This window comes from Thermobia domestica, chromosome 14 (assembly GCF_964235325.1).
Source record: "Thermobia domestica chromosome 14, izTheDome1.hap1.1, whole genome shotgun sequence".
In the NCBI taxonomy this organism is placed as follows: domain Eukaryota; kingdom Metazoa; phylum Arthropoda; class Insecta; order Zygentoma; family Lepismatidae; genus Thermobia; species Thermobia domestica.
In genome coordinates, this window is record NC_137467.1 from 77,278,267 (window position 1) to 77,293,775 (window position 15,509).

The 15,509-nt window shown below is 34.6% G+C and overlaps 1 protein-coding gene across 3 annotated transcripts in view; it reads right to left on the reverse strand.

The window, feature by feature from the left end:
- The window catches only part of LOC145670226 (putative methyltransferase NSUN7), a 121,894-nt gene that overhangs the window by 50,032 nt on the left and 56,353 nt on the right, over nt 1-15,509 (reverse strand). For all 3 annotated transcript variants that reach the window (XM_081738609.1, XM_081738610.1, XM_081738611.1), the window contains exons 3-5: nt 13,313-13,371; nt 6,718-7,010; nt 873-1,062 (exon numbers count right to left, since the gene is read on the reverse strand). In XM_081738609.1, the coding sequence (XP_081594735.1) occupies nt 873-1,062; nt 6,718-7,010; nt 13,313-13,371 (542 nt within the window). The remainder of the gene's footprint in view (nt 1-872; nt 1,063-6,717; nt 7,011-13,312; nt 13,372-15,509) is intronic.

Below are 15,509 nucleotides of genomic sequence, written 5' to 3' on the forward strand. Positions count from 1 at the left end.
CCGGGGGATGAGGAGTGCATGTCCCACCAATGCTGGAACTGACGGGGACTGTGCCCCCCAATAATCCGAGCTGAATGTGATTTTCTTCTACATTGTGGATGAAGATCATTTTGGATGCCTAAGTAGAAGCATACCAATTATAAATATGTATGTATTCAGATTTCAGAATGTGTTCACCGCACCGACTTGTAAGACTGATACGTACCACTATTTCATCTACATCTGCTGATATATAATATGCAACAGGTTCATCTCAGAAATCAGATTCATCTACCGCAATATCCTCCCCCCCCCCCACAATAAGCCTCAAACCCGCCTACCTCTCAATGTTGAAGACAACTTTTGATCCTCCACAGTATTATTTTTCAACTGCATAAATTTTTGGACATTGCTTTATATATATATATATCGGGTGTTCTAAAAATGACGCCAACGGACTACAGAGCAGTATTCTACAAGTCAAAATAAAACAATAAATATATATATTTGTATACCTTTCGAGTTCTCATCTGTAGACACAAATTGCAGTATGTGGCAACATCGCTAACATAAAGAACCATATATTAGATCTACGAATCTATCAAATGGTTATATCGATTCTTTTCAAATGGCAGCTGAAGTCGATGTTGATTAACACTAGCATAACTTATTAGTGTAGCAATCAATTTCGAAAGTCTCTCCACTGATTCGATGTCTATATTAGCCTATATTTATATTTATAATTAATTTATTTACTGTGTACTGCACACAATTTCCACATGAGCTGTGAGTAACCTAAATTTATGTACTGTTTCTATAACGGATATCTTTACTTATGGATAAATAACCATGTTCCATCGGCGTCCGCCAATCAGAAATGTCCCTATACTTACCTGTAGGATTATAAATTTGTCCCTAACCAGAAAGGAGTTCGTGATCTCAGATCTCCACTTTGGATGAAACAACACTGCAGACGGACACATTGAATCGAATTTGTAAACATATTCATCTTCCAGCTCCTTCGGGATATTTTCATACAACTTCAATTCATACTTTTGTAACATCTTTTGAATCTCTTTTAAACTAAAATAAAGAGAGAAAAAAAGACATTGCTTATCTTAACCAGAGTTGCTCATTCAGTTTCACTAATCAGCCGTTTTTTCAGCCTAAAGGACATAAACTAAAGGTATCGGGCGCTATGCAGTGTCGTTCTTCATGCTGTATTAAGAGAGGTTCTAACTTCCGAATTTAGGAACACGTTACTGAAGATAACAACAATTTATGTCGAAAAAAGGCTAGCCACGACTTTTCTGCAGGGTTGTGCAAACAAAACGGGAGAAATCAACATAAGAGATACCTATTCTCTATTACATTGATTCCTTTTGTTGTGTTTGAACAACCCTATGTAAAAATCGTGGCTGGCCTTTTTCGATATAAATCGTTGTTATCTTCACTAACGTATTTCTAGATACGGAAGTTAGCATCGCGTGTAAGTCAAGGATTATTTCTACATTAGTACTACAAGGATAGTGCTATCTGTGAGACAGGGGCGGATCCAGGACGGACTTCTGGGGGGGGGGCGTCGGTTATAATACTGTTACTTAGAGCTACTTTTAAGTGCTCCAAACTCTGGGATGGGTTTTATTTATTATATATATATAAAATAAGAAAGTTTCCTCTTCTGGGGGATCGCCCCGATCGCCCCCCCGAATCCGCCCCTGCTGTGAGATCTAAAAATATCAATTCTTAGAATTATTTCATTTAATAATATAATTTTTCATTCATTTAAATTGATTTTAAAATTATATTTTCTTTCACAACACTCAGGATCTTTTTCTACTTACAATACACTTAATCATTAGTTTGCTTGTTGTGCATTTTATATACAGTAAAAAGAAACATAGGTACTGATGGGTATATCTTTTTGTTTGTGTTTGTTTTGTTACCTTATGCTCGGCATAACGTAACATGGTCCGGTACTTTTGAACACCTTGTATATTGAAAGGAATTTTTATCTTCATTGAAAATGTAAGAAAACATGTTTAATTTCTTGTAGTATAAAAAATAGGTCGCAAATTTTGCGTAATTTTAGTTAAGTAAATCGTTTCAACGAGTATTAAATGAAAAATACATGGTTAATAATTATATTTTGTATATTTTGCGTATTTAACCAAAAATATAACATTATTTTAGAAAATAAGTATATATTTTAGCTTTCTTAATGGTTTTCAGTTTATTTCTATAGATATTTCGGCATAGGGAATCTTCACAAGAAAACTAAAAATTTTATTTCGTAATTTTTCTTCAAAATTCCAAATTAAGAAAGTCAGCCATAATTTCTTCTTGGTGCATCTCTTTGTTTTCGTAATAAATTATTTGATTGGATCATCCGCAATCACAGCTGTGGTTGAGATTTTCGGCTTTCTTTGATCTCAGCAGAGAAGCCTATCATGCGATAGTTACGTCACAATTATCTTCCAATTAGGGAACATCTTCTCATTGTTCTTTGTCTTGCATCTTCAGCCATTATAGGACACAGACGTACGGTGTTCGTCGTCTGTATAAAATTGTTAAAATAATTATTATTTTGGAATTGTGGATTATTCTTTGTCTTGCATCATCAACAGCTATAGGATATGGACGTGCAGTGTTCGACGTCTATACGAAATTGTGAAATTAACTAGTATTTCTACACTTTGATTTATTCTTGGACTGACATCAATGTTACTTGTATGGAATGGTGCTTCTAGAAAGTTTTACGTAAAGTTTAAAAAATATAGTTTTAACGAATACTAGTAGAAATGTTTCAGTATTTATTTTTTTTTTAAAAAAAAAAGTAAAAACAGAATTTCAGAGCGACACTTTAAGAAATAGCCACTACGTCTTTTGTCGTAATGTGGTAGCTAAAGTCAACATAAATTTTATGAATGAAAAGGGTGTTTCATGTACATGTGTATTATTTTTTTTTCTTAGGTTAAGTTAGTATAGTGTAGCTAGGTTAGGATAGGGATTTTAGGTTTAAGTCATGCAAATATTTTCTCTGAGTGTTTACCTGTGCTAGTTTGTCCAGTGGATCCGAGCTTCAAGAGAGGTAGCGAAAAGCGTAAATCCTCTATGCCGGCCGCAATTTCGATGCACAGAAGGTTTTGAGCACCAAAATGATAGAGAAAGGAAATAAAATAGCTAACCACAACAGTATGTAGTGAAGATTTAAAAGTGTGATGCATTCGTTTTGTTGATTTTTCATTTGTTTTGTGTCGGTCTGATGTGAATGTTTATAAATGTGGAGAATATTAATGATATGAATATTTCAGGAATATCTGTGGAAAATTAAAGGAAAGTAAATAATGTTTAGGCTCTGAAAGTTAGAAAATCTTTAATGTTAGTTTCTTTATTTCAATTCAGATGGGTATGTCAGTACGAGCAAATGTAAAGATTCTTTTATCAAATTTTCTTGTCAAATCCACCTTTCATGAATAATGTCAAATAAAAATTACTAGCCGTGAAAACATCTTTCTTTTCAAGTACAGAATATAAATTCTTTTGTAGTTTAAGAAGTAAAATTTGAGTTACAGTTATGTTTGATATGTATGTGAAGCATGAACAAGGCAAAGAGCAGTACACACATAATAATTTTACTGGGGAAATGAAATAGCTGTGAATTGAGGGAAGAGACCTTTCCTTAGTGTGACCGGGGTTGGAAACAACCGAGTCTGCAGAAATTTTCTTATTTTATCAGTTTTAAATCAAAATATCAGTTTGGATTTTTTAAATTTTTATTCCGTTGCGCGACAAAATTCTGTTTTTTTGTAAGATTTTCTTTTTTTATTTAGATAGCGCTTTTACAGACAACATTAAGATCTCCATTGTGCTCATTGCCACTCCACTCGTAGGTCGATGTCCTGTGTCTGTAGTTGTGGTTCACAACCTATTTCCTTATGGGATGTGGATAATGAACTGCAGATCTGGGTACCGGACTGTGAGTTGGGATGGAAGAGACTCTGGAATCTTTACATTTTGGGGCAAGATTTGAGTTCTATTTTCCGTAGATGATTGGCTTGGTGAGTGTGTCAGTGACTGTTGATGGCGAATCCATACGGGCCCAGTAGGTTCGTTGTCACTAGTCAGTGATACATTCAGCATAGCCTGTAGTCTCAAGGAAAGGGAACATCATACAGAAACACATCATCATCATCATTTTTTTTCATTTTTATTTTATTTATTTATTTTCAATTTCATATATTTTTTTAATAAAGTAAAAGTTTAGCATCCCACGTTATGCACCGAGGCTAAGGGAGACGGTGATGATGAACGGAGAACCCACGTAGTTCCAATTAAGTTAACTTGGCGCGAGCTATGATTAAACAAGAGATCCCATAAACCACATATGTGAAAAATGGAACTTAGGGAGCAGGATTGGGATGATGAAATTAGAATTAGGAATAAATGTATCTTTTATGAAATAATTGAATGATCATAGCTTCATTACACATATTCATTTGCATACGAAGTTAATAAGGCGTTAGTAACGTTAAGGAAGCAGGTATTAAATAGAGTAACGAATGATATAGTAACAAACATTAAAGAAAGACGAGAAACTACTATAAATGTGCCTCGAAATAGAGCCTGATGATTCCGAAGAATTTTTTGTTTATGCAGCAAAAAGCATCCATTACACAATTTTCGCAATTATCAGCGTCATTTAAACATAGGTCAATCAGTAACCTCAACTGATGATTTTTTCTTCTTACTAAAACGGTATCAAGAGAGAAAAAGCCCGCAGACCGTACCCATGAAATATATGCGTATTATAGCAAATATTATTCTTATAGGTTTTAGTTGGGTGATAAATAGTCAGTATATGTTATTTATAAATTTCTAGACTGCAACCCACAAGTTCTAAGTCTAATTCCAGTAAATGGGTGAAGGATGAAAAATTGGTGCTTCATATTGGGAAAAAAAGTAGAATTACAATTTGTTAAATAGTCTTAACATACTGGTTATGATGTCGAAATTGTACATATATATAGTTCATATTTATAGGGTGTAGAACATATTCTTATATTAAATAATCTATATAGCATATATTTCGTAATCTATTGTTAGATGAGCAGTTTGCCCGTGAAGTAGTAGAACTGATTTTTTCTCGCCAAAAGATGGTGAAGGAGGGAGATGTTACTGCGCTGGTTGGGTGGTGGTGGGTCTTAGCTATCAGCGCACCAGTCGTCAGTGTAGATCAAGTTCAAGGTGAATCCCTTTCAAGATGCCTTGTCATCTCCACAATTAATCGTTTATTAGAGCAGCGTTATGCGGTGAAGTTTTGCGTCAAACTGGGTAAAACTGCGAGTGACATTCATGACATGATCAAGACCGCTTATGGGAGTGATGTCATAGATCGATCTAGTGTTTTTGAGTGGCACAAATTGTTTCGGGAGGAGTTGAAGATCAGCAGCGGTCAGGACGCCCTTCACTGGCAAAAAAGTGACAAATACTTAGTGAAAGTGCGAAATATTTTGTACTCGGACCGCAGATTGAGTGTGCGGATGATATCAGAACAACTAAATTTGCCAAAAACTATTGTGCACGAAATTGTGACCGAAAACTCCGGAACGAGAAAAGATTGTGCAACAGCAGTGTTTGACTGCAAAGGAGTTGTTCACAGAGAGTTTGTACTGCCAGGTCAGACTGTGAATGCTGCATTCTACGTGGAAGCTTGAAATATTTAGAAAACAAGTTGCCCGCGTCCATCCAGCTATCGCTGGATCATGGAAGCTTCATCACGACAATGCGCCGAGCCACACGACTTTGTTGTCATGGACTTCCTGACCAAGCTTCCCCAGCCACCCTACAGCCCAGATGTCGCGCCTACAGATTCTTTCTCTTCTCCCGGCTGAAAAGGGTCATGAAAGGACGGCACCACGGCTCGGTCCAGGCCATTCAACCGGCCGTAACGAGAGAGCTGAAGAGAATTCCAGTTTTTGGTTCCAGGGAAACTTCAGTGATTGGCAGAGTCGCTGGAAACGCTTTGTTAATGGAGAAGAGCCATATTTTCGAAAGTATTAAGTCGGTGTGTCAAAATTGTGAATATATATATATATATATATATATATATATATTAATTAGTCTTTCTACTTCCCGGACAAACCTGTAAATCACACATAAATAGGACAACATTCATGTATAGTTAGGGTTAATTACCAAACCTAACTTGATATGAAAAATTACTGTCTAAGTTCTTACAGTAGCAACCACAAGGAATTTTCAAATACATTATAACAATTTCAGAGAATACTGGTAATTTCATGCATATACTTCAATAGTATATTGGAGGCAAAATCAATCCTTCTACAAGAAATTAAATCATCAATATATATATATATATATATATATATATATATATATATATATATATTCAAGAGATAATCGATGTCTCTAATTTTAGTTTCTCTTAAATATTAAAAGATATTAGAAAATTTAAATTTACCGGAATAAACTTAAGTGTAAATAAAAAGCTAGTTACTTTTAAAAACTAGACTTCTTTTTCACTGGTATGAATGACGATATAACAATGCCTATAATTAGGTGCACTATCAAATTATGCCACTTTTCCATGGCCGTTATTTTTTCTTTAATTTTCTAGAACCTAGTCAACCTATACTAGCTGTAAGAGCACTTCACCACCTTTTCTAAGATCTTTTATAGAAGAAAAGTATTATTTTCATAAGTTTCTTTTCTTACCTAACTTTGAAGGTATTTACCCAACCATAAATTGGTCTTTGTTCCTGGATTTCATCTCTGTACCGCAAGTGTTCGGGTAAAATAAGATAGAGCGCAGAAACTTTCATCTTAATGCGTATTCGAGCAAGAGCTGCAGCTAAGTGTGTTCTCATTTCCCACAGTATAGTGAAGATTTCTTGAAGCCCTATTGCTTCATAGATCTTCGTTTGTATTTCAGTGTCATCCCTTGACGAGAACTTTCGCTTATAGAGGTCAAAGAACATTAGAAGAACCACATTTAACTGTTTCTGCAGCTGCAATAAAAGAAGTTAATGTTGCTACAGCGCAATAGGTACATTATTAAGAACATAATTATTACTTATTAATTCCGTTATTTAAATTCATATTCTTCAGAAAGTATGGCCTGGCAAGTATGATCTCGTTAGCCTAAGCACTTAAATTTCCGAAAAAAGACTGGAACATTTCATGTCTATTTATATGTTATGTTGCTGTTTTCCAACTATTAAGATAATTTTCTCATGACTATGCTATCATATTGTGACACAACTTATTACACTTGTCGACAAATTAAATAAGAAACAAGCCTGGATATAAAACAAAAATGGATCAAAAGATTGCGATCTTGACCAATAATTAGTTTTTGGATCAGGGCCACAAAATTTTTGAACGGCCCCTAAATCGAGTTTTCGTATTTTTTACGATATAAGCACACCATATTGAGTCAAGTAATAGTTCGGGTTTGGCTACACTGTATGTAGTGCTCCAGATATAAAGCATACAAGAACATTTTTGCTTGAAATAAAAAAAATGGATCTTTTGATCCAAAAAATTGTGTTGACAGTTTATATAGCATGACAAGAATTTTCGTTTGTAGGTTAAGGTTAATAATGTAAACTCGCCCTAAGTGATTTTCAATGGCAGCTGCTGCTTTAGTTTGCATGATGAATGTTGCTAACAGGAGCCGTCAGATAGTAGTTAAATGACATAGAATGTAGCTAGAATTATGGTTAAGTTCATAGCTAACGGAATTTAATAATAAAATAAGCAGAACATTTCGTAATTTTATTCTACATACCTACAGAATATTGTAATATTCTTACTAAAAATCTAAAATTAATACTTTTAATCCCTTAATTAACATACAAGGTGATTAGAGAACTCCTTGTTCGCATCATTGACCAGAGATACTAAATATCCCTTCAACTGTTTCCTCTGTTCCCAATTCTTCAGGTATTCTTGGTTACATATCACTTCACTATTGATATTGTACAACACTAGTACACATACCTAGCCAAAAATATCTTCCAAACACTAACATACAATCTAACCACTATTCATCTAGCACAACACTAAAAGTACACAGTCTTGGCCAAAAATGCCCTCGAAACACTGATATGTAACGTAACCACTCGTTAAAATTATGTATTGGAGGACAAAATATCCGAAACCATGATTTGTTGTTACACTGTGTGGCTCATTCTGTGGGTTAAGTGCTGTATCGCCGGACCAATTTTAGGAAATTAACCGTTCAATTCGAGAAATTATCTGTTTTTGAGGAAGAATGAGCGAAAGTCATTTAAGGGAAATAGTAAAATTTAAGAAAGTGGTTGTAATTGTTGTTTGTTTTGATGTAAGCAGCACTATATGTGGAGGCGGATGGACTATTTCGCGGAGAGGTACACTTGTTTTATTATACGGATCCATAAATTGTAAAATGTACAGAAAAGTTGAAAAGTTTCGGAAAGTCTTTAATTTGCCAATTTCATGTCGAGAACAGAACCCAACCAATCCCTGCGGGGCTTCTTACCTGTTCCTATTACTACTACTACTACTACTTATGCTATGGACCCGTATAATAATACTGAACGCATAATGTAATGTAATCTAATAACTTAATGTAATCCAACCAAATGTTACCGAATGCAGTACATTTTCGTACTTTTTTTTTTCGATTTTCAAATTGATCCGGCGATATAGCACTAATTCCCATTCTGTAACGAACTTCGCGAACTTTGCCGAGTGTAACCAACGCAAAACATGCAGAAATTAATTATTACTGCTATGTCTATTATCACAAACTAAAACGCAGATTTTTGTTACACTGATAGGAACTGTTATGGAATGGGGCCCTGTCTTACCAAAGGAAGAATGACGAAATGTTTTTGAAGTACTAGAGTAGAGTTTGAATAAAAATGACAACATACTGTTCAGAATAAGACAATATTTAGTGTATCATTCAAAAATCTATATAAATAAAAATGAAAGTTTCTATTTTGTGACTTAATAACTCTTGAACCACCCGACCAATCTTGGTCAAATTTTCAACATAGATGAGGTTCGAGCCTGGAATGTTTGTTATCATTTCTCTTTTACGCTGCAACTTAGGGGAGGGGTATATATATATATATATATATATATATATATATATATATATATATATATATATATATATATAAATGATCGAAAATGACCGATATTACTATCCATTTCATAAAGATAGGCCCCTGACTTCGCGGTGCTGCCGTAACGTCCAGTCAAAACTTATATTTCATTGTCGTACCTCGTTGGAATTGCTGGAATGTTGTCTTTTCAATACTTAAGACATAAAAAATTTTCTTTGTACTATGTAGTGAGAAAAAAATAAAAATTAATGAAAAAGTGCGTATTTTTTCGCACTTTTTTGGTAGATCAATGTTTATAGAGCTATATCTCAGAAAAGAGATCACGTGAAATAATTTCCTGAGTACAATATGTAGATGCATTCATTAACTGTAAGTTGTGAAAAGTTCGATTTTCATCACTTGATATTTTTTGTGTAATTAAAACAAATGTACGACGCTCTGATCTCCTTTACCATGGTAGGTAGAGAAACGTACAAAACACTGTTCGAAAATTTGGAAGTCTAGTGTTCCAAATATTTGAAACTATTAATAAAAAAGGGTTTAATTGGTAGCGTATTTATTTTTTTAATAAAAATGTGTACTTCAACATATTCTCTGCGTTAAGCGGTGAGCCATGTTGCAGCCCAATCTTTAAATTCCCCGCGCTTATATGAAGAAACACCATACAGTAAATGGAAGTGCGACAACGCTGTCGTGCAGTGTTGTCGCGTTCAGGAAGCTTGTAGAGCGAAGCCTACTTCATAAGAATGTAATAGGAAAAAGTATTTATTATAACCTTTCACAACATCATACAAATATTAATGCATGTACACTCATGTCCAAAATTATTGTCGCATGTCTATAAATATGTTATTGTAGGAATATAATTTGATAACGAATTCGCCTGGAATTTCTTATAATGTTAGTATGTGTATAATCGGCAAAGACATGTAGGCTATGTGGCAAATTTCATGTCAAAAGAATAGTAAATAAGAACAATAAAAAGAAAATAATTTTTTTTCTTATCCATTTAGCAACATTTTGTTTTACTCATGCTAATTTTCGTATTCTTTTACTACGAAATTTATTACAAATATACATTTCCCGACTCTACATATAATATCAGTATTAAAAGTACCCTGCAAAATCATTATCAAATTATATTCTTACAAGAAGACAGTTATAGATATGCGACAATAATTTTGGACATGAGTGTACACATCTCAATGTAATCGAAATAAAACGTCGAAGTAACACATCCAAAAACTCATCTCTTAATCTATTTACTTCATTCACTTTCGTCATGGCTTTGTTGACTCATCGCTGCTCCTGCTATCTTCCCTAATATTTATAAACAATGGCTCCATTTCTACCTCAAGATCTATCAGTATACACACTCTCCAACTTACGAACATGTTAAAGGTTAAAAAGAAATGCCTTGGCAATCATGTGTTCACCCAAGTTCTGCGATCAATTCCCCTGCCGAATGTAACACAGAATGAGACCTTTGTTTTCTTTCAACGAAAGAAACAATGCAATGAGTAGGTAACGAGGGCTGTATTTGCGTCTAATCACGTTGCACTGATTAAGTCTTCAACACTTCCCTTCGGTTCGTAGGAGTCAAAAACTTATACAAACACACTCACTTCACATGGGTTCATTGCAATGAGACGGACGAATGGGCATTTATATTTTCGTGAGTACATCTTGTGCTTTTTGATTGAAAAAAAAAATGGATATTCCTTCACAGTATTACATAAAGAAGAGGCAAAATGTTTAGCGATAATGAAATTGCAGAACTGATGAATGACTCCGACTCAGACGGTTATGAGTTAGTAATTAATAGTAAGGACATTGATTATTCTGTGCTCAGTAGCGTATCCGGGAGTGAACAAGATAGTAACTCTGTTTCAAGTAAACCTGAGGCTGCACCGAAAAAAAAAAACGCGTCATTCCTATTCAAAGGCAGATTCTAATATAGCTTGGAGCTCTTAGATCTGAAAACAGATTTTCTGTGAAGTGTAAACTCAATATTACATATGAACTAAGGTTGTATCATATAATAAACTTTGTGCTTGTTTTTGTGTCTGTGCAAGTGTATTGACAGTGCAATAAGTGAAAAACTGATAAAAAGCACCAAATTTTCGAGGACCATCACATGCAAATCCAAACAAGATAAGAGTTAGTTTTTCTAATTTTGAACACTTGGTACATTTACTGTATATCCTGTTAATTTCTAAGAAATTGGTTTAAAATCTGTGGAGACATTACATTTTAAAAATATCTAAAAAGTGCCGGACAGTGTGCGTGACAAGTTTAAATACCCGTCCGGCTGAGAGTGTATACGCACCAGGAAAATGTGGCAACGTAGCACTCCGTATAAACTGCGATAGCGAAGGACGCAAAGCAGAGAAAATCATAATGTCATATTTGTGATTGTTTATCTTTTAAAACAAGTAAAAACAGTTTGGTTGAAAAAGCTACTTTAAAATCTTTCTAAAAGTTTTTTTCAGATTGTTAATACACCGCAGCAATTCAGAGATAATGATGTCTCACTTTTTACTGAATAACAAGAAAATTACTACGTGTTGAGTAATAAAATTTTCAGAACTTACAGGTAATAGATGCACCTACATATCGTGCACAGGAAATTATTTCATGTTATTTCCTTTCCGAGATATAGTCCTATAAACATTGATTTACCAAAAAAGTACGAAAAAATACGCACTTTTTCATTAATTTCTATTTTTTTTCTCACTATACAGTACAAAGAAAATTTGTATGTGTTAAGTATTGAAAAGACAACATTCCAACAATTCCAACAAGGTACGACAATGCAGTATAAGTTTTGACTGGACGTCACGCCAGCACCGCAAAGTCAGGGGCCTATCTTTATGAAATGGATAGTAGTGTCGAATCTATAGTTTTTGGGGTCGCTGAGATGAACAGTGACACTTCTGATACCGTTTAAATCCAAATCCAGCCCCGCAACTTGGAGGAGTGAGAGCGGGGAGATACATAAAAATGATCAAGAATGACCGATATCAGAGAGTGCTTCAGTAATAGTGAAAAGTGTCTGATTAACGGAACATATTAATAATTTTTCTTATTTTAACCCAAAGAAGCGGATAACTGATGCTAGTTCATAAAAAAAATAATAAATAAAGCTGAAAGAATTACATTTATTATTCCCTGAGTGCTGCAACTACATCTAATAATTGAGGGTGTAAAGCAGCGTTTCCCAACCGGTGTGCCGCGAGGAAATAGAAACAACACTATTAATTCTATAGCAACCAAATTGCAAGACATAGGAAAAAAATGTATATTTTTGTATTTCATATTACTATGAATTTCTACCATGGAAAAAATTACTGTAATTGCAATGTAGCACACAGTATTTTGGCTCGTACACATTTCCACGGTTAGCTGCTATGTTACGCTTCAATTGAGAGTCACACTAACACCGAGAAATGGAAGCACTTGGACAGTACGCGTCAAGTGAACGTTCGTAGAACACTCATTCGCACGTGAATGTCAGAACAACACTTTGTTCAACAGGTGTGTTTTCACTTCGACGCATCGCAAGCTATGTGATTGCAATAATATGCACCGGTTTTGGTTAAAACAGCAAAGTTAAAAGTACAAGACATTTGTTTGTTCGTTTGTTATTTAGTGATCTTCGTTTTTTGTGAAAGGTTGGATACAGTTTTCGAAAAAGAAAGCGTTTTTTAAAAAATCTGAGTCCTATATTTCATTGCAATTGTTTTCTATTTTAAAATTAGAATAAAAAATAAGCATAATGAATTAGCATAGGGGAAAACCAGTGATCGAGCTTTCATCTCTTTGAGAAGGAGATGAGTAATCACAGAAAAAAATACCATGGTTTTTTTATATTTGCAAATAATAATAATAATAATATCTATGAGTGTGCCGCGAGAATTCAAGTTACACCCGTAGTGTGCCGCAAGTTGAAAAAGGTTGGGAAACGCTGGTGTAAAGGGATCTAAAGTGAAATAGTTCATAAACGAGTGGGTACATTGAGTTTCACATTCTGTACTTAAAGATATGTATTTTTAAGGACATCTAAATTTTGGTACTATGTAAAGCAGTTTCCTTGATTAACGTACTTTATAGATTATGATCAAAATATTCGGCAATAAATATAAAGCGAACACATTTATAAATCAGATTAAAGTATATAATTAATTAATTACCTCTGGATGATGATAGAAGAAGGCAGTATCATTTAATGCATCGCCCAGGATATATTTATCTGAAAACAAAAGAAAAGAGCACAGGTCATTCATATTAATAGTTTAATATATTACATAAGTGTTTGTTTTGCTTTAACCGAGACAATACGTATCATTTCATTTGTTGGCTTAGCAAATCATCACAATCCTAGTGTCAAATTTGTTATTTTATTTAAAGGATAACACAAAATTTGTCCTTTGCTTAAAAATACATCTTTCTAATATATTTTTGCAAGCAAAACATAAATCACTTATTAGTTTCTTCGTATCATATACAGTCTTCCCGAAGAATACCATCTTTATACATTACGTGTATTACGTGACAAACAATTATAAATTCGTTTAAATGTCTCTCCAGCGCTTGATAAGAAAGATATCGCTACAGTTTAGCATTGTTGTAAAAAGAAACGTTATACTGAATTATGTAGTGATAAATTTGTTATATAACAAACACCGAATTGGCACCGCTGATGAAGGAATAAGCGCTGCCATCTGTTTTGTGCTACGCAACATGAAGGTTATGCTTTGCAATTACAAGTGTTTGTAAAGTTTTAACGTTTGTGTTGGGCTTCTGCCAGTAAATGTGTATGAAAAGGAAACTGTTTTCAGTGTATCGGAATGTCCCATCAGTATAACAATGACCCTAATTCATTTTGTTATATACAGTGACTAGCAGAATTATTCGGACAGATCCAATGAAATACACATAACGGGCTATAGCTCCGAAATGAAAATATATTTTGTACACAACAATACATAAGAAAAAGGAGCTATATACGCATACCTGAAAAACACAATCAAGCGTGTAGTTGCTGTCAACAGAACGGATATAATTAATCGCAATGAAAATCATACCCAAATTTTCCCCAGCAAAATTATTCGGACAGTACGACATTTGTGAAATAATGTGAGCACTATGAGACGTGGCGCTAGTGCTGAGGGCTGTGTTAAGTACTGTGGTCGTTATCGTGGCAGTTAGATACAAAAATTCGTTGTCAACACGAAGAATGGGTCAAAGAGGAAAGAACACGACATTTGAAAAGCGGCAATTAGCAATTTTTCATTATGAAAAAGATAAAAGCTGCAGAAAAATTGCAGAGATGTCGCAAATGAAAAAAGTACAGTATGTGATATTATTAAGGGATACAAGGTTGAGGATGGAGTTGATTTCCTCCCTAACACGGGACGTCCAAAGACATTTACGGAGAGACGGGAATCCGCAATAGTCCGAAAAAAAAGGATCAACGAATCAAGGATCAATGAAAGGATCAGCAAAAACGAATCAATCAGCTTCAAACGTCGCTGCCGGTGTTGGAGAATAAATGGAGATCGACGTGAGTCCCGATACAATTAGAAGAGTCCTGAGAAGAACAAGTTTTCATGGCCGCGTACCATGCAGAAAGCCTCATATCAACAAAACAAAGAGGAAGAAAAGACTAGTTTTGCGAAATAATACCAGTATATGGGTGCCAACCGGTGGAACTACGTGATTTTTTCTGATGAAAGTAAGTTCAATATCTTCTGTTCTGATGGGAAGTTAATGGGGTGGAGAAGAAACAATACCGAGCTGGAGGAACAAAATTTGCAGCCGTCAGTAAAATACAAAGGAGGGAGCGTAATGGTATAGGTCTGCATGTCAGCGTCTGGAGTAGATGAGTTGGTGTTCCTTGAACAATACTTCTGCCTGCAAATTCTCAAAGATAATTTAAAGAACAAGGCAGAAAAATGTGGATATTAGATACATTCAAATTCTACCCGAAACACAGCTCATATTGTAAATCTGTGGTTACTATACAATTGCCCAAAGACATTCCATCCCCCTCTCCAGTCTCCAGATATGAACCCCATTGACAATTTGTGGGATAAACTAGAGAAACTAGTTCGAAATGTGTTATAAACTAGAGAAACAAGTTAGAAATGTGTTATAAACTAGACAAGCAAGTTCGAAATGTGTGACAAACTAGAGAAACAAGTTCGAAAAATATGCATAACCTCGAAGGCGCATCTGAAGGACGTACTTCGTCAAGAATGGGCCAAGATTATTGTTGCACACACTCGCAAACTTGTGAATGGTATGCCAAATAGACTACATGCAGTTCTTAAGCAGAAAGGACTGCCTACTAGATATTGAGTTTTATATTTTTACTCGATAAGTGTC